The 20,226-nt window shown below is 40.6% G+C and overlaps 1 protein-coding gene across 1 annotated transcript; it reads left to right on the top strand.

Moving 5' to 3' along the window:
- Nucleotides 1-988: 988 nt before the first annotated feature.
- Nucleotides 989-20,104, top strand: PCYOX1 (prenylcysteine oxidase 1). Its single transcript, XM_040623338.1, has 6 exons — nt 989-1,157; nt 2,226-2,432; nt 3,885-4,059; nt 15,568-15,779; nt 16,107-16,259; nt 16,681-20,104. The coding sequence occupies exons 1-6, from the start codon at nt 1,046-1,048 to the stop codon at nt 17,337-17,339; spliced, it is 1,518 nt and encodes a 505-aa protein (XP_040479272.1). The 5' UTR covers nt 989-1,045; the 3' UTR covers nt 17,340-20,104.
- Nucleotides 20,105-20,226: the final 122 nt, after the last annotated feature.

Below are 20,226 nucleotides of genomic sequence, written 5' to 3'. Positions count from 1 at the left end.
TCCTCTTATCCCACTCTGTATAACATATCATTTACTTCTTTGTTCTAATTACCCTATCTCCTTCCACTAGACTATCAGTTTCATTAAAATAAATCTTTTAAAAAATCTGTTTTGTTTATTGATTTTTCTCAAGCACCTAGAACATTGCTTGCCACTTAGAAGGAACTCAGTAAATATTTGTCCAATGAATGAATGCTTTCTGCACTGTGTTTTATACGCCAAGCTCAATCTTTCTTTTTATCCAACTTATTTTCCTTCTATCCACACTGTTCTTCATATTCACATACTGTTTTTGTTTTGTTTTGTTTCTTTTGGGGGGGGTGGAAGTGGCGTATTTTACTTACAAAATGGGGTCTTATAATACCCATCACTCAGCCACTAGTTTTTCTCACATAACAATACCAGGATAGGTCCTACTTTTTCTTTTTTTTAATGCTTGCATAATATTTTACGGTGTGATACGGACACATTACTTTTATTCATATCCGCCATTACTTTCCCTTGGACCACCCCATCCCTGCTTGCCCCCATTTTCCTTTTCACCGATCACTGTTTACCCATTCATCTTAAGTCCAACAGTCTCTGGAACATAGTGGTCATTCAGTAAGCATGGGTTGCTTCACGAGTCTGGCAGCGACTTGCTGTATGCATTCTCTGACAGGGAGAGGTTGAAAGGACAGAAGAGGGCACTAGTGAAGAAGTGATGCTTCACTTGAATAGATGGGGAGTAAGGTGGAGAGCTGGGGTGAGCCTCCGCCTCTGGGGCCTCTGATGTGTCCCTGAAGTAGGGCGCGTTTCGAAGGGGCGGGACGGGCTTGGGGACCGAACCGACCAGGCTAGGAAGCTCCGGTAGGGACGCGCCGAAGTGGGGTGCGGGGGCCCGCCTTCGCTGGGGGCGGACTTGGGCGGGGCTCCGAGGGGCGAGGCCGGCTAGGGGCGGACCTGGGCGGGGCTCGGAGGATCGGGGCGGGGCGTGCGGCGCGCAGACTCGTAGAAGCCGGCGGACTGTCGGGCGCTCTTGGTGGACTGCTGCGCTCCGGGAGCCATGGGACTCGTGGCTGGGGAGCTCGTCTCGTCGCTTCTGGGGTTGTGGCTGCTGCTGTGCAGCTGGGGGTGCCCCGGGAGCGCCGAGCTGCGGGCCCCGCCGGATAAGATCGGTAGGTGACGGGGTGGGGGGAGCGGCGCGGAAGGGGTGTGGGAGCGCGCCCCGCGCCGGGCGGCCGCTACGCAGTGCACCAGGCCCCGCGGCCGCGACGGCCGTGAGGCCGCGCGCGCCGAGTCCTCCGCGCAGGACGCGGTCTTCTTAGTTCGCGACGCAGGGTCGCTGTCGGTGTCCCAGGGGCCGTGTCTTCTTGGGCTTGTCGATGTGCCCACTAGGGGAATGGTTGGTGGACAGGGTATCGGGGTGGGCGGGCGGCCGCCAAGCGTCCCTTGTGCCCCTGTCTCGGAAGCCTGGGTGTCTGGGGAGGCTGAGGACCCTCTTGCCTCCTTCCCCTGCTGCACCTTTGGGAAGCCAGTCTTCTGGCTCCTTCTGGAGCGACCTGCCGCCTCGCTCTGCGGATGACAGGCGCACGCGGTCACAGCACACTGAGCAGTGCGAACAAGCTGACCCCGTCTGCTTCCCCTGATAGGCTGGACTGGAACCCCATTCCCCTCTTCTTTACTGAGGTCGGCCTGCTCCCAGAGGCCCTAGCTTGCACAATTTCTCTACCTAGGACTACTGCACAGCGGAAATAAGCCACTCTCAAGTTTCAGTCTTGGTTTTTGCTGCGTTTGGTTTGCTTTTTTATTTCCCCTAAAGCTTTGTTTTGTGGGGACATTTGCCCATCTATATTAATGAGACAGAACAAATCTTGGCAAAAATATCGGCCACTTTATTTAAAATGCGTCCTGGAATGGCCCACCTCCTCTGTTCCCTTGCGTTGGGCACAAAGAAGGGTGTGCAGAACCAGTGGTGCCTCGACAAAGAACTATGAGAACCTTTGGGGATCTGCCCCCCCCCAGTCCAATGTCGATTTGTACATTAATGTACTGCCACTTTTGTCCAAGAGCAGTGTCTGTCCAGATTTAGAGAGTCTCATCTTCAGCAACTGTCACTTGCCTCCAGCCCTCAGCTTCCCTAAATTGGTGATTTATAGCTTTGGCTAACATCTGTTATTCAAAAACAAAACTTATACAGCTGGGTGAGAAGGAAAGAAACCGTTCCTTTTTTTCTCCACCCACAGCAATTATTGGAGCTGGAATTGGTGGCACTTCAGCAGCCTATTATCTGCGGCAGAAATTTGGGAAAGATATGAAGATTGACCTGTTTGAAAGAGGAGAGGTGGGAGGCCGTCTGGCCACAATGACTGTCCGAGGGCAAGAATATGAGGCAGGAGGTTCTGTCATCCATCCTTTAAATCTGCACATGAAGCGTTTTGTCAAGGACCTGGGTATGTAATTTGGTTGTAGAGCTAAGCAGATTTCTGTGTGACCATCCACGGGTACGTTTATCAGATAGGGAACTGAAACTTTTCTGCCTTGTTAATTGTCTTTTACAGAGAAGTTGGTAAAACAGTTTTCCTCACGTTGCTGCTAGCAATTAGTACAAGCTTAGTTAGGAGCCACTTTGCCGTAATGGGACACTAGTTATCTGTATCTTCAGTTATCTGGAATTACAGCCATGGGATGGGGGTGGGGATGGTTGCTCTTCTTAGTTCTTAAACCTCTGGGTTCATGTTGAAGAATCCAAGAATGGTTTGAGTTAGCAGAAATCTTGTGTACTCATTTTACAGCTGGGAAAATGAGGCCCAGAGGCTTTCAGTGTCTGGCTTAAAGTCACTCACACAGGTATGGGTGCAGACGTGCCTAGAACCTGGGATATCTGACTGCTTCCCTGCCAGCAGAGGAGCTGGACAGGTTGGGGAAATTCTGGCAGGCCTCTGCAGGCCCTTTGCTCAGGGAATATTGTGTAATTTTTGCCGCCTTCCAGTTATCTGAAATATCCAATTATGCAAAATAGGATTCGCACAGGAATTAGGGATGCCTTCTTTCCCTTCAGGCCTTCCACATCTCCTGTGGATGATGCTCCCTGGGCCTCTTTCCTCCATGAGCGCCAATGTATGCCTGGAGCAGTTAACGCTGCAAATATTCATGTCTGACGTTTCTGGTTTTTTGTTTTTTTAATTTTTAAAAAAGACTTTATTTATTTGAGAGAGAGAGCGCATGAGCAGGAGGAAGGGCAGAGGGAGAAGCTAACGCCCGCTAAGCGGGGAGCCCGATGTAGGGCTTGATTCCTGGACTCCAGGATCATGACCTGAGCTGAATGCAGATGCTTAACTGACTGAGCCACCCAGGCAGCCAAAATTTCTGTATTTGAATTGAATTCAGTTTGTATTCTGACATTTGCCTTTGATTTTTTAGTCTTTTTCAACTAAAAATAGCCAGTCTGATTTTGATATATCTGCATGACCCTCTGACCGATCTTTTAGAGATCTGCTTTAGGACAGTATAGTGAATGAATAGCACAGTGTTCTAAAGATAGAGCTTCTTGGGGCGCCTGGGTGGCACAGCGGTTAAGCGTCTGCCTTCGGCTCAGTGCGTGATCCCAGAGTTGTGGGATCAAGCCCCATATCAGGCTCCTCCGCTATGAGCCTGCTTCTTCCTCTCCCACTCCCCCTGCTTGTGTTCCCTCTCTCGCTGGCTGTCTCTCTCTCTGTCAAATAAATAAATAAAATCTTTAAAAAATATATATAGAGAGCGAGCTTCTTTAATATGTTTCCTGAGAACTGGGGGAAGCCCAGAGTTCACACACTTCAGAGTGTCCCCCTAGCTTCAGATGACCTTCTTTAGTTTGATCAACATAGAAACCCTGAGTTTAGCTAACCCTTTCTCTGTTTTTGCAGGTCTGTCTACTATTCAGAGCTCTGGTGGCCTAATGGGGGTGTATAACGGAGAGACTCTGGTGTTTGAGGAGAGCAGCTGGTTTATAGTTAACATGATTAAACTAATTTGGCAGTATGGATTCCAGTCCCTCCGAATGCACATGTGGGTAGAGGATATACTGGACAAGTTTATGAGGTAATTTTTTTCCCCTTCCATTTATCCTAAGACCTTTTAGTTAGATGATTTTTAGGAATTTTATTTCTTGAAACAGTTCTCTACCTAACTGTAAGCCTGCTAGTCAGATTGTTAGGTAAATGGTTTGTATAAAATATGCAGACCGTTTATCCACTTGAATATTGAAAGAGTACTTAATTTTTGCTTTTGCATATGTATTTTGGAAATGCTTATTTAGTTTTGCCACACACACTTAAATGCTCTAGAAATGTTAATGCCTCGAATTCTTATGACAGCTCTCTCAGGTACTGTTATTAGCTTCTTACAGATGTGGAAGGTGGAGGCGTAGAGGGTTCAAGTGTGCAAGAACACCCACCTAGTAAGTGGTGGAGCTGGAGTTCCCACCCAAGCATTCTGGCTCCAGAGTTCTCTCTTTTTTTAAAAGATTTTATTTATTTGAGATAGCAAGAGAAAGAGCATGAGCAGAGGGAGAGGGAGAAGCAGATTCCCTGCTGAGCAGGGAGCCTGATGAGGGGCTCAATTCCAGGACCCCAGGATCATAACCTGAGCCGAAGGTGGATGCTTAACTGACTGAGCCACCCAGGTGCCCTAGAGTTCTCACTCTTAATCTCTGTACTGTGCTGGTGTTGTATAGGTGAATGAGGTAATGTGTATAAGAGCTTGTAGAAAGGATCACAGAACTAAAATGAGACATGATGTTTCATTTAATTTAATGAATTGTGACATGATGTTTCAATGAGCCAGTAGCCTGAGGCAGAGTATCAGTTCTGTGCCCCAAGAATTTAAAGTGAGATACTGAATTCCAGCACTGTTCCAGGTAGTGAGAATACAGGTGCCACTTTTTCTTCTTTATGTTTTTCTGTATTTTCAAATATTTCTATATGTATTGCTTTGGTAATTAGGAAAAATGATATAAAATAACCAGTCTAACTTTGAAAGATGCAGCCTATTTTTTAAGGCCATTAGCATATGCTAATTTTTATGCTGGTTTACAATTTTATGTTATGATGTTGGAGAAATTTAACTTGTAAGTGCTAATGATATTTCATTACTATGAGTTTCAGTGTAGTAAAATAATTCTTAAAAAGGTAAAATTACATGTCATATGTGACCAAGTATTGACAAGGACAGGTATAAGGATTGAGTAGGATAAATATACTCTAGTTTTTGTAACTTATGGGATTTCTCTTTTTTTTTTTAAGATTTTATTTATTTATTTGACAGAACGAGAGATAGCACACGAGTGAGCAGAAGCAGGAGGAGCAGCAGAGGGAAAGGTAGAAGCAGGCTTTCCACTTAGCAAGAAGCCTGATGTGGGGCTTGATCCCAGGACTCTGGGGGTCCTGAGCCCAAGGCAGACACTTAACTGACTAAGCCACCCAGGCGCCCCTGGGATTTCTCTTTCTAAACACCACTGTTAGGTCAATTCCTCAAACACTTTTCCATTGGGCACATTAAGGTCAGCTACAGTGCAGACTGTTTTAAAGTAGTCAGTCGTTCATTTATTCATTTACCAAATGTTTACTGCCTATTACGTGCCAGGCACTATTCTGGGTCCTGAGGATGTAGAATCTAGAACATGTCTCTGTCTTCAAATAATACACATTCTAGTACAGAGACAAGCAGTAAACCAATAACTAAGAAAATATATAGGATTTGTGTAGAGAGAGCCAGTCACTTTGTAAAGAAGGAAGGTGGCATGTTGCTGCATGCTCAGCAGGAAAATCAAGTTCAGATGGCATCAGATACAGCCCTGCCTATGTCTATAAGTTTTCTTACTGGCAGCTTGCTTGACATGTAGAGAACTGCCTTAGGAGAAATTAACAAATCACTTTTCAAGTGAATTCTGGATATTACAGAACTTTGAAATAGATGCAGTGATGGGATATATATAGTATTTTTTTGTTTAAGTAAACTCTACACCCAATGTGGGGCCTGAACTCACAACCCCAGAGATTAAGAGTTGCACACTCTAATGGACTGAGCCAGTCAGGTGCCCCAGGATTATACTATTTTTGATTTTAAAGTTTATTTTTTTAGTAATCTCTACACCCGGTGTCAGGCTTGAACTCACAACCCTGAGATAAGAGTCGCATGCTTTTTTGACTGAGTCAGCCAGGCACCCCTATTTTTGATTTTAGAAAATAGTTCCCTTACTTTATGTAATTACTGCCTCCCTCTGTCTTTGATATTTGATTAAAAAGCACTGATCCTTATGTTGTTCAAAGGGCATGCACCCTACATTTCTGTTCTTTCAATGAGTCAGGAACATAAAAATTTTATTTTGATAATTTTATCATATCCTATGAGAAAGTTGGAGAGGAGGCTGGTATTGAGCCAGCATGTGCCAGTTGTTAAAGTAGTTAAATACTGCTGGACTAGTGACATAACTGTTACCCTGTGTGTTCCCACTTCTCCCTTTCTGCCTCCTCTCCCAACCCCTTCCCCTGCCACCAGCAGGGAATCTTGTTCTAGTGCTGTCATCAGTCTACTTTCTGTTAAATGCTGTACCAGTTATTAAATAAATAAATGACCCTTGAATAATATGGGGGGGGGTTGGGGTGTCAATTCCTTGCAGAGTTGAAAATCTGTATGTAACTTTTGACTTCCCCAAAACCTAACTGCTAATAGCCTGTTGTTGACAGAAAGACTTACTAAGAACATGAACAGTCAATGAATACATATTTTGTGTGTTATATCTCATTCTTACAATAAAGTAAGCTGGAGAAAAGAATGTTATTAAGAAAATCATAAGGGAAGAGAAAATATATTTGTGGTACTCCACTGTATATATCTGAAAAAAACAAAAAAACAAAACAAAACCCATGTATAAATGTATCTGCGCAGTTCAGACCTCTGTTATTCAAGGGTCAGGTGTATTTGTCATATCACCCCATGTTGGAGATACTCTGGAATATTGCAAAAGTCAGAATTGGGAACTACAGAGGTTGCCAAAGAGTAATCTGGAACAACAGATTCCCCTGCATTTCAATGAAGCAGTAGTTCTCAACCTGCTGCACACTGGAATCACATGGGAATCTTTTTTTTTTTTTTTAAGATTTTATTTATTTACTTGAGAGAGACAGCACAAGTGAGCACAAGCAGGGAGAATGGCAGAGGGAGAGGGAGCCTGAAGCAGGGCTTGACCCCAGGACCCTGAGATCATGACCTGAGCTGAAGGCAGACGTTTAACTGACTGAGGTGCCCATGGACATTGGTATTTTTAAAAGTATCTCAAGTGAATCTTACCTACAAAGTTGCAAACCATTAGGTTAAAATGTGCAATTGGATAATATTTTTGAGTTTTTTTCTTTCTTTGAATGGTAATAGAAACCTAAAGCCCTTGCTCAGAGTTTTTCTCCCTATTTTCAATGTATATGACAAATCCAGTTGGGTCCCCTTCTGGAAAACTTTTGGGGGATTTGCTGACTGGCTTTGGAGAAGTACATGGTCATTTTTGTGCTTCCATTTCAGAGTGCACAGTGTGAGCGAAGGCCCATGTGACAGTAGTAAACCATGACACTTGAAAGAGGGTGATAGGCAACATCCCACACCCATGCAAGTATTTATTCATTTTTCTTGTTGGTGGAGCTACTTCGGGTGGAAATCCTGTAGCCCCTGCTGTCCATACTTTCCAGGTTAATTTCTAGTTCTGAGCAAATTTTATTTATGCAGTTCTTCTGGTTAGATGCTATTTCTTACTCCAGAGTCCAATCTCTTTTCTCAGCCCTTTCAGCAAAGCCTTCCACTAATCTCTAGTTGCCATTCATTTCTCTTTCCAAACATCCTGTAAGTGTTATATGGAGCACACCACCCACACACTTGTGTTGTTCTGTGGTATGCACAGTAATTAGAATATAGCAGCTATTCATTCAGACATTTGTTGAATTGAATCCTCTGGTTCAGTAATGTCTTTCTGTTGAGATATCTTGGTTTCTGGGTTAGGTTAAAGCTCATTCTTGTCTCTAGCCCTTAGTGTGTTTCTGAGAACATATTAGATCCTGAACATTTCTTAATCTGAGACTATAGGATTCACAGTGAAAGGCTTTATAAATAACTTTTCTTCCTTCCAGTTACTCCTAACAAATATTTTGAGTAATTTTTTACCCTTTTCTCTTCCTCCTTTCCCAAGTCCAGTCTGTCTTTAATCCTATCAGTTTTTAAAATGTATCCAGAATTCCACCACTTCTCACCACCATGCTTCTACCACTTCGATGCAAGCCGCTATTATCTCATCTGTATTGTTGGAGTAGCTCCCTGTGGTAGGCTGAATCAAATGCCTTTCTCCCCATGCAAGGTATCTATACCCTAATCCCTAGAACCTGTGAATGTGTTACCTTACACTGTTAAGGGACTTTGCAGATATGATTAAGTTAGGGATCTTGAAATGGGAAGATTATTCCCAATTATTTAGGTGGGCCCAGTGTAATCACGAGAGTCCTTAAAAGAGGGAGGCAGGAGGATCAGAGTGAGTAGTAAGAAATGTGATGATGGAAGTAAGAGGTTGGAATGATGCTAGAAAGGTGCCACAAGCCAAGGAAAGCAGGTGATTTACAGAAACTGAAAAAAGCAAGAAAATGGATTCTTCCCTCAGAGCTTCCAGAGGGAACCAGCCTTGCAGACACCTTGACTCTAGACCAGTGAGATTGACTTTTGGATTTCTAACCTGCAAAACCATAAGATAATAAATTTGTGTTGTTTGAGCCACTTAGTTTGTGGTAATTTGTTATAATAGCAACTAGAAGCTGATATACCCCCTACCTCACCTTCCTGTTTTTGCCCTTGTGCAACCACTATGTTTTTTCAGCATAGCAGCCAAAGAGGTCTTTTTAAAATCTAAGGGTCATCATATTACTTCTCTGCTCAGAAACTTTCAGTGGCAAAATAGAGCTACCCTATGACCCAGCAATTGCACTACTAGGTATTTACCTAAAGGATACAAAAGTCCTGATTCAAAGGGGCCCACGCACCCAGTTATAGCAGCACTATCAACAATAGCCAAATTACGGGAAGAGCCTAAATGTCCATCAACAGATGAATGGACAAAGGAGATGTGGAGATACATATACACAATAGAATATTACTCCGTGATCAGAAAGAATGAAATATTGCCATTTACAACAATGTGCATAGAACTAGAGTGTATTATGCTAAGTGAAATAAGTTAGAGAAAGACAGATATCATGATTCCACTGATGTGTAATTTAAGAAACAAAACAGATAAACATAGGGGAAAGGAAGGAAAAATAAAATACGATAAAAACAGAGAGGGAGGCAAACCATTAGAGACTCTATAGTTAAGAGAACAAACTGAGGTGCCTGGGTGGTTCAGTTGGTTAAGTGTCTGCCTTCAGCTCAGGTCATGATCCTGGGATCCTGGGATCAAGTCCCACATTGGGCTCCCTGCTTCTCCCTCTGCCTGCTCTTCCCCTGCTTGTGCTTTCTCTTTCTGACAAATAAGTAAAATCTTAAAAAAAACAAAAACAAACTGAGGGTTGCTGGAGGGGAAGTGGGTTGAGGGATGGGCTAAATGGGGGATGGGTATTAAGGAAGACTTGTTGGGATGAGCACTGGGTGTTATATGTAAGTGATGAATCACTAAATTCTACTCCTGAAACCAGTGCTACACTATATGTTAACTACCTTGAGTTTAAATTAAAAATATAAACTTTCAGTGGCTATTTCGTGCAGAGTAACACCCAAAATCTGTACAATGGCTTGAAAGACCCGACATAGGTAATCCTATCTCCTGATTTTTTAGTTTCCTGTTTATTTTGGGCAGAATTATGCCCTACCTCCTTATAGGTTGAAGCCCTAATCCCCTGTACCTCAGAATGACTATATTTGGAGACAGGGCTTCTGATGAGGTAATTATATTAAAATGAGGCCATTAGGGTAGGCCATATTGGATGTGACTGGTGTCCTTATAAGAATAAGAGATTAGAACACGGAAGAGACACCAGGGATGTGCATGCATATAAGACGGATCATGGGAGGACACAATGAAAAGGTGACCATTGTAGGCCAAGGTGACAGTCCTCAAAAGAAACCAAAGCTGTCAATGCCATGATCTTGGATTTTTAGCCTCCAGAACTATAAGAAATGAATTTGTGTTGTTTAAGGTATTCAGTCTGTGATACCTTGTTATGGTAGCCCTAATGAATGAATGTATTGCTGATCTTCTGCCTATTTGTTCTACTCGCTATTGAAAGTGGGATAGTGGAGTCTTCAACTAGTATTGTTAAGTTGTCTGTTTCTCCCTTTGGTTCTGTCAGTTTCATTTCATGTATTTGGGAACTCTGTTGTTAGATGCTTGTATGTTTATAATTGTTATGACTTCCTCACAGACTGATAACCCCTTTATCATTTTTAAATGTCCTTCTTTGCCTCTGGCAGGAATTTTTGTCTTAAAGTCTATATTCTGATATTAGTGTAAGCACTCCAGCTGTCTTTGATTACTGTTTTTATGGTATATCTTTTTCCATCTTTTTACTTTCAACCTATTTGTGTGAATCTAAAGTGTTTCTTGTAGACAGCGTATTGTTGGATCATGTTTTTGGTCCAGTCTACCACTCTCTGCCTTATGATGGCAGTGTTTAGTCCATTTTATGTTTAATATAATTACTGTGAAGGTAGGGTTTATGCCTGCTATTTTGCTATTTACTTTTTATACATCTTATGTTGCTTGTCTATCTGTTCCTCCATTATTGGCTTCTTTTGTTTTATTCATTCATCATTGATGAACATTTAGGTTTCTTCTACCTCCTGGCTATTGTGAATAATGCTGCAGTAAACATGGATGTTCAAAAAATCTCTTTGATTCTGTTTTCAGTTCTTTATGTTTACTTTATGCAATTACTTTTACCAGTGCTCATTTCTTGATGGGGATTTGAGTTTCTGTCTAGTGTACTTCAGCCTGAAGGACTTTCTCTAGTCTAATTTCTTGTAGGGAAGGTCTGCTCATAATGAATTCTGTTTGTGTTTAGCTGGGATTATTTCAATTTCTTTTCATTTTTGAGGGATAGTTTTGCTGGATATAGAACTCTTGGTTGATAAGACTTTTCTTTCAGCATTTTGAATATGTCATCCCACTACACTCTGGCCTTCATGGTTTCTGATGAATTGAAGATCCCTTTTTCTGAGTCAGTCACCTTTTTCTTGCTGCTTTCAGTATTCTTTTTCTAGTATTATGTTTTTGGGTGTGAACTTACATTTATCCTGCTTAGATTTAGCTTCCTGGGTGTGCAGATTAATGTTTTCTTTCAAATCTGGGAAGTGTTTGGCCATTGTTTCTTCAAGTATTTTTGCCCTGCCCCCTTTTTTTTCTGCCTCTCCTACAATTCCCATTATGTGTATGTTGCTATGCTTTATGTTGTCCCACAGTTCACTGATACTCTGCTCATTTTTCTTTTCGGCCTGTTCCTCAGAGTGTATAATTTCAATTGACCTTTAAGTTCACTGATTTTTCTATTTCAGATCTGTTATTGAGCCCCTCTAGGGAATTTTAAACTTTAGATATTGTACTTTGCAACTCCAGAATTAAAAAAAAATAGTTTGACTCTTTATTGATATTTGGTGAGACACTGTTTACATACTTGCTTTAATATTTTAAACGTGGTTTCCTCCATTTCTTTGAACATATTTATAATAGCTGATATAAAGTCTTTATCTAGTAAATCCAATAACTGTGTTTCCTCAGGGAAACTTTCTAAGACACTTTTTTTCTTTCCTTGTTTTGGTCATTCTTTTTTTTTTTAAGATTTTTATTTATTTATTTGACATAGAGACAGCCAGCGAGAGAGGGAGCACAAGCAGGGGGAGTGGGAGAGGAAGAAGCAGGCTCCCAGCAGAGGAGCCTGATGTGGGGCTCGATCCCAGAACGCTGGGATCACGCCCTGAGCTGAAGGCAGATGCTTAACGACTGTGCTACCCAGGTGCCCCCATTCTTTTTAAAAAGATTTTTAAAAAAATAGTTAATTAGAGCAAGAGCATGGGGAAGGGCAGGGAGAGGGACAAGCAGACTCCCTTCCCTGCTGAGCAGGGAACCCGACTCAGGGCTTGATCTCAGGACCCTGAGATTGTGACCTGAGCCGAAATCAGGAGTTGGCTGATTAACTGACTGAGCCATCCAGGCAGCCCAATTTTTTTTTTTTTTTTTAATTTTAAAGTAATCTCCACACCCAATGTGCGGCTTGAACTCACAACCTCAAAATCAAGAGTCGCATGCTCTACCCGCTGAGCCAGCCAGGCGCCCCTGGGTCATACTTTGTTTCTCTGATTGTTTTATGATTTTTGTTGAAAACAGGACATTTAAAGTAACATTATATGACGACTCTGGAAATCAGATTTCCCAGCTACCCCAGATCTGTTGTTGTTGATGTTTGGTGACTTTCTGGGATTAATTCTGTGAAGTCTGTATTCTTTGTCATGCATGGTCTCTTAATTGTGTGTTGGGTGAGTTTTCAGTGCTCTGGCAGGTGGTTTACAACTCTGTCTACTTTAGCTTTTATTTCCTGCTTGCTCAAAGCCTCAGGGATAACCAGAGGTGACAGATTAGGGCCTTCTAAGGTCTTTCCTAGGCATGTGATAATCTTGTACATAATCATGGCCTTCTGGGTCACCAAGAATGTGTTTTTCATTCCCCAGGATTTTTTTTGTTTTTGTTTTTTTTTTGTCTTTTGGTCAGCCTCTTGTTAGCCCCATTTGATATCACAGCCTCAGGTAGCTGTGATTTTAAATTGCCCCTTAATTTTTTTTTTTTGACAGACGCCCTCAGGATGGGCTGTTTGTAAAGATCAGGCTCTGAATCAGGTCAAGTTGAGACAAGCCTCGAGGATAGAGCTTTTCAGTGAGCTGCCAGATGAGTCAAATAGTGGCACTTCCCTGGGGATAGGATGTGGAGAAGCTCCAAACCTGTCCTATCCTACCCATGGTTGCCAGGTTGTAGGTTTCACAGGTATTGTAGTTTCAAGACTGCTGGTTTTGAAGGCTACCTTGCTGGTCTGAGGGGAATGGGAATAGGGCAAGCTAACATGCCACAGGGTTCACTGTTCCTACTGCGATTCAGCCATTTCTCTTGAAAAGATACTCCTGGGACTTTGGCAAGTCTGGTTTATTTCCAGAGTTTTGAAAAAGTTGATGTTGATTTTTGCCAGTGTTCTCATTGCTTTTATGTAGATTTTCTGAGGTCCTTATTCCACCCTTCGAGAAGTTTCATCTCTCATACTGTCTCCCCCCAATAGTTTTTTCTGACTATGCCTCTTCCTGCTCTCCTGGGTCTGTTTAAACTGCACTGGCCTCATTGTTCTTTGCACACACCAGGCATGCTTCTGTGAATGAGGCTTTTGCACCACTCTTACTTCTATTGAAAATATGTTCTCCTCTGGATGCTGCAGTTCTCACCTCCCTCAGGTCTTTGCTCAGATGTTACCTTCTTAGTGAGGCTTTCCTTGACCACTCTACTTATTTTTGGGGACCACCTTATTTAGAGTTGCAACTACCAACTCTAAGCCTTCTCAGTCTTCCTTTTTGATTTGCTTTCTCCTTAACATTTATCATCCTCTAAACTTATATAATTTACTCACATTAATTTTTTTTACTACCCGTTTCACCAACTAGAACACAGGATCCATTAGGGACTTTTTTCCTCTGTCGTGCTGACCACCTCTGCATCTTTAGCACCTAGAATACCTGGCTCAAAGTTAATGCTTCATAAATATTTATCAAATGAATAAATGTTAAGGGTTATACAAATGTAGTTTAAAAAGAAAAAAAAAAGAGGCCGTAAAGGAGCCTGATTAGCAGAAATTACACACCTAACTTTTTAATAAAAATGTATTCTAATGCAACTAGTATTGTAAAACAGTTAACAGTGTTCAATGAGTACATGGTTTCTGTTGTCTCACATCTAGGCCTTTACTGGAGACTTGATGGAATGGGGTTGGGTCCCAGGCAGGTGGTGGCAGGGAATAATTTCTTTATGATATTATATATGTTATTTAATTGGCTGCTGTTTTGTCTTGCTGACCATTAGCCAAAGTTCATTCTTCATTTTATGAGATATTCAGTCTATTTTCTAAAGAACTCCGTGTTTTCGTCCTCTACTTTTTCCAACTTCCTCGGGAGTAGAAACCAATTGATGGTTGGAAGGAGTTATTTTAGTTTTTTGGGGGGCACTGATACCAATTTCTCCCACAAATATGTATTCAATGTTTTGTATACTACACTATTAGATAGTAGGTAATATTGAAATGGATGTGACATTGTCCCCTGCTCAAAAAATTTATAATTTTGAGAGAAGAAAGTTGATGTAAGATAGAGATATTTCTTTGGTACTTAGTTCTTCCTTTGTTTCATATACTTATCAGTGTATGTGCCTTACTACCTGTCCCCAGCTGTGAGCTACCTGAGGGAAAGGAATCGTAGCTTTCTCATTTTTGTGTCACTTACAACTTGAAAAATTACATATTGAATTACTGCGTGGATATTCTTTTAAGTCCATGAAGTTCAGGAAAATATTAGGTGGTATTTCCTAAAAATTAATAGTTGGGCAAGACTTTGCATAGGAGGTGGGGTCCTAGCTCAAAGTGTATTCTAGTTGGAGAAGAGTTAGTGTAGTGCTGGGGAGCAATATGCAGAGCACATTCAGAGATCAGTGACTGGGTCAGGTATGTTCAAGTGGAGGGTATGAGTGGTGTGTGTGGTTGAGGGCAGAGGGGGCAGCTTGTGCTTGAGCCTTTTCATGTGACTTTTAGACAAGTCCTTTTACTTGTTTCTCTGTAGTTAGAGCAAGAGTTAGACTTGATGAGTTTGGCTCTAAAATTCATTCCTTTTTTTAAAACCAGGAGTTTATTTAGTAAGTAGCAGTAAGCAAGTTGTTTTTTGAGTAAGTCCATAATGACTAAAGATGTACTTTAGGGTTTCTGGGAGATTCATAAAGGTTTCAAAGAAAAGAAACTGGAAGCAGGTGGATCAGTTATTCATTTAGTAGTTTGAATATAAATCCTGAGTTAAGAGAGATGTTTTGAAGACTGGTAAGGTTTTCTTCTTGGGTGGGAGCAGTAGAAAGAAGTGAAAAGACTGAAGTTTGAAATTAAATGAACTGAGGGTGACATGTAGGATGTTAGGAGTGAACTAACATCCCAATCCACATTTTGGCTGGGATAGGGAGCGCGTAGAGAGGATCAAGCCTGGTGGAAAGATAAAATTTAATTTTATACATGTCTAACTGCTGCTGGAAGATAAAAAGGTGAATGAGACCAAGACCTAGGACAATACTCACTTCTTTAAAGGTGCTCCCAGTGACCATATTAATGCAGAAGACTATACGAAGGACAGTGTACTACCTGAGGAGGTGGGGTGGGGATAAGAGCTTCTGGGATACCTGGGGAAGATGGTGACTGAGGTGCATCTTACATGATAGGTAGAAATTCATTAGAAGGAAATATGCTAATTCCCTTCCCCTTATCTCGTTTGGTGTTTAATGGCCATTTCTCTTCTTTTCAAAAGGATCTACCGTTACCAGTCTCACGACTATGCCTTCAGCAGTGTAGAAAAGTTACTACATTCTCTAGGAGGAGACGAATTCCTTGGAATGCTTAACCGAACCCTTCTTGAAACCTTGCAGAAAGCAGGCTTCTCTGAGAAATTCCTCAATGAAATTGTTGCACCTGTCATGAGGGTCAATTATGGCCAAAGCATGAACATCAATGGTTTTGTGGGTAAGCCAAAGCTTGGAACAGTTACAGACATTAATTCACAGAGGGGCTTACCTGATGCTATGGTGGCTCCTAACTTTAGGCCGTGAGTTGGAGAAGACTTACCTTTCTCTGAAACCTCAGACACGGTTGGCAAAATTGTGTATATGTAGATCTGTGCATTTTTAGTGGGGAGAGAGTCCTTAGCTTTCACTGAGATTTTTGCCCCCAGGGACTGTCTGACAATGTCTGGAGATATTTGGAGCAGAACTCACCTAAATTGGGAAGAGAGTGGGTAGACGGCCTTTTACAGAGTCAGAATTAAAACACATTTTTTCCTACCACTGACAGGGGCGGTATCACTGTCTGGTGCTGATTCTGGCCTTTGGGCAGTAGAAGGTGGTAATAAACTTGTTTGCTCAGGGCTCCTTCAGGCGTCCAAAAGCAACCTTATATCTGGCTCAGTAATGTACATAGAGGAGAAAACAAGGACCAAGCATACAGGTGAGCCTGAAATTCTACTGTTCCTAATTTACTCTCTAGAAAATAATCGCTCAGGGAGAAAAACCACTCTTCTGTCATCTCTTAGTTCCAAATGATGGAATTATAAATTGTGTATGTTGTACTACATGGAAATATTCCCAAATGTGCTCAAGAACAGTGGCACATCTCCTTGGATTTTAAAATCATCTCATTCTTAAAAGTGTAATTCCATATTTTGTACTTATTGACAAGGTATCATTTCTATTCCAGTAGAAAACTGGCCTCAATTTAGCGCAGTTAAACGGTAAAACTCCTTTTAATTCCTTAGAATTATAACTATTTTATAATAAACTTTATAAACTATTACAATAATAAAATTATTTTTGGAAGGTGTAAAGTATAGTACACTAGAAACACTGAAATGTATGCTTCTTTCTTCTAGGAAGGCCCACAAAGATGTATGAAGTGATCTACCAAATTGGATCTGAGACCCGTTCGGACTTCTATGACATTGTCTTGGTGGCCACTCCACTGAATCGAAAAATGTCCAATATAACTTTCCTCAACTTTGATCCTCCAATTGAGGAATTCCATCAGTACTACCAACATATAGTGACAACTTTAATTAAGGGGCAATTGAATTCAACTCTTTTTAGCTCTAGAGCCTTAGACAAATTTGATCTCAGTACAATCTTAACCACTGATAATTCAGATTTGTTCATTAATAGCATTGGGATTGTGTCCTCTGTAACAGAAAATGATAATCTTCAACCATTAACAGATAGGGGATATGTTTGGAAGATCTTTTCCCAAGAAATTCTCACTAAAGAACAAATATTAAAGCTTTTTTTGTCCTATGATTATGCTGTGAAGCAGCCATGGCTTGCATATCCTCATTATAAGCCTCCAGAGAAATGCCCTTCCATCATTCTCCACGATAGACTTTACTACCTCAATGGCATAGAGTGTGCAGCAAGTGCCATGGAGATGAGTGCCATTGCCGCCCACAATGCTGCTCTTCTTGCTTATCATCGCTGGAATGGGCACACAGACATGATTGACCAAGAGGACTTATATGAGAAACTTAAAACTGAACTATGAAATAACACTATCGCTTTTTCCCCCTTCTGGTTCCAAATGAAATATCACTGGCAAAGAACACAATCTGAGCAGAGATGATTTTGAATCTGATATTTTGCCATAAATTAGTATTGTTTAACAAAAGTAATCCCAGTGAATTATAGGAAAATACAAGTTTCTAATTAAGTGTGAAGGTGTTAACTACTGCATTTACGCCATCTCCAAAATTTCTTAATTTTTCTTTTAATATCTATCAACAGTATAGAATCACCTCAAGTTTGTTAAACATGTGGGTTCTCTAGCTCCTCTGGAGATTCTGATTCACTAGGTCTGGGGGATAAGGTGCCCTGGATTTTGAACAAAACCTCAGAGCATTTTAAGCTGAGCACTTGAGGAAGAGTTTAAAGACAAATTTTAGTAGGGGGACTAGTTCACCTGTGCTTCTCATCTGGCAGTGACCTTTAGTCAAGACAGTTAAAACTACTATGGGAACTGGTATCCTATGTCTGGCTTTAATTAATTTATACCCTGTTTCAAAGTAGATGTGCCCATGCCAGAAGACTTGACTTTCTGAATTTTCTTTTGATTGCTTCTGTCCTGATTTTATTAGGGGTGAAATTCAAAAGCCTTAGTAGTTTAACTTTGTCACACAAAAATCCCAAGTAAAATGAAAGCAGATATAGGCTACTGATTCAAGAGATTGGCATTCTGTTACCAAATCCTCAACTGTGGAGCTCTAAAAAATATTGCTAGACCCCCATGCAACCAGATTCTGATTTAGTTACTGAGGATAGGATCTCAGCATTTTAGCTAAAAAAAAATTCCTAAGGTGCAACCTCGTTTGAGAATCACTGATGTGGGGGTTTAAGATGTCTCCAAAGGGTTTTCAGTGCCTTAAAAGTCCCAAAAAACCCTAATGCATTATTAAAGCAGATTCATTTTGTGAAGAATGCTTTCTCTCAACAAGAACTCTTGTAGTAATCTTGATAGTAAGCATTGTCGGTGTGACAAGAGAGGCACCTTAGATTACTCCAAAGCCACTGACGTTAGAGCAGGATATTCAGAATGATACCACACTTGATCAAATCCAGCATATGTTCTAACTGTTAAATGCTTCTAAAACTACTGTAGCATTCGGGGTGAGAAAACTGGTTGCTGAAACCTTGTTTTTAAGGCAATAGTTCTCAACTTTGGCTGCACATTGGAATTAACCTGTAAGATTTTAAAGCTTTTTAAATGATTCTAATATGCAGCCAAAATCAAGAACCAGTTCTACATCTATTGTATAAAGGTATCATGAATGGTTGTCCTTCTAGTCAGTCACAGTAGGACAGAAAGAATAAAAGCTTGTGAATTCTAGAAGTAACTGTAACAAAGTTTAACATGTATTGTTGGGAAAAAAAAAATAGTCCAGATTATGGCAGTAGCTACTTTAGCAAAATGGTGTAAGAAAACACTGATCCTTAGTTAAAATGATTTTTGTCTCTACCACAATTGTGAATATTAATATGCTGATAAAACTGCCAAAATATATTTGATGTAAAGGCAGGGATTAAATTTATAGTTTGTCAAAGGGTCAGCTTTTTAAAATTTTATTCTTAACAACTATGTTAAGAGGCAGTCACATTTTCCTTTTGTGGTTTTAATGAAAATATTGTAGAGAATGTAATACTGTTATGTGTGTGCTAAAGATTGATAAATAAAAACTGGTAATGAAATAGTTAACTTCTATCACTCACAGATTTGTTTTGCAATGGGATACATTATTTACTTACAAGAACACCAATTTAAAATGTTGCCATTATATCAGACCTACTCTGATTAAGTTTTCCAACAGGGCATCTGAAACTGCTTCCTCCAAGAGCAAAACAGATTATTAATGTATTAGGCATAAAGTTTAAATGGAAACAGCATTAAATAATGATTTTTTGGGGGGAAGAAAAATACTATTAGAGCCTGTTACTTCAGTAGACTACTTGATTTGTCTTTGTACAGAAGAGACTAGTAAAATTACCAGGAGTTGACTGAAAGCCAGTTCTACTCCAGTGGTTCTCCAACTTGAACAGGCATCAGAATCACCTGTAGTGCTTCTTAAAATACTGCTGGGCCTCACCCCAGAATTTTAGTGAGTTTGGAGTGGTGGATGAAAATATGCGTCTGTATTAAGTTCCTAGGTGATGCTCTTGGTTTAGGAACCACACTTGGGAGAACCTGTTCTGTAATTTAGCTCTATGTGGTTGAAAAAAAATTTGTCAACATCAGTAAAGATTTAAAGAGCTGCTGGAGAGGGGAATAAAAATGTACCGAACTTGACACCAACTCTCCTTATTGTGATTAAGTTGGTTTGATTCTTCTAGCTATTCTTTGGCTGTAAACATATTCTATAAACGGGAAATTATGTTTTAGAGATATATATAAAAGCTATCCATTGTGTTCTGTTTTTCAAGTACCTTACCTACTCACCTCTATATACCCCATTCTCTACAGTTTTAAAGTGATTCAAGATTTGTAGGCTTTTTACCAGATTACAAAAGTGCAGGCCTAAGCATTTGCTTGGTAGGTTTCTTGAAGTTACGTTTATGATACCACCATTTGTAATGTATCTTTCATCTGAGTTTGTGTGCCATAAAATTTATGACCTAGGTGAATATATTATGGGGAGGATTATAACTACTCTCTCTACTCCACAAAGAACTATAGTACACTGGAATGTTTTTTTCTAGAGTTCTATTCTTGTATTAAAAAATTTTCTCCATTTATGTCCAAAATAAACAACTGTATCATTACTTCCTGTGTTTTACTTCAATTGCACTATACTTGGAATGTAGATGTACCTGGAAAAAATCAGTACATCAAAGCTACAAGAGTTTTGAAAATTACAGTTAATGTTTCAGAAGAAACTAGCTCA

Source organism: Ursus maritimus, unplaced genomic scaffold (assembly GCF_017311325.1).
Source record: "Ursus maritimus isolate PB19 unplaced genomic scaffold, ASM1731132v1 scaffold_6, whole genome shotgun sequence".
NCBI lineage: Eukaryota > Metazoa > Chordata > Mammalia > Carnivora > Ursidae > Ursus > Ursus maritimus.
This window is presented reverse-complemented; position numbering and strand designations above follow the sequence as displayed.

Coding starts and splice junctions, on each gene's coding strand:
- PCYOX1 (XM_040623338.1), top strand. CDS start 1,046: ATGGGACTCGTGGCTGGGGAGCTCGTCTCGTCGCTTCTGGGGTTGTGG. Junction 2,433..3,884: donor GCGTTTTGTCAAGGACCTGG/GTATGTAATTTG, acceptor CTGTTTTTGCAG/GTCTGTCTACTATTCAGAGC. Junction 4,060..15,567: donor ATACTGGACAAGTTTATGAG/GTAATTTTTTTC, acceptor TCTTTTCAAAAG/GATCTACCGTTACCAGTCTC.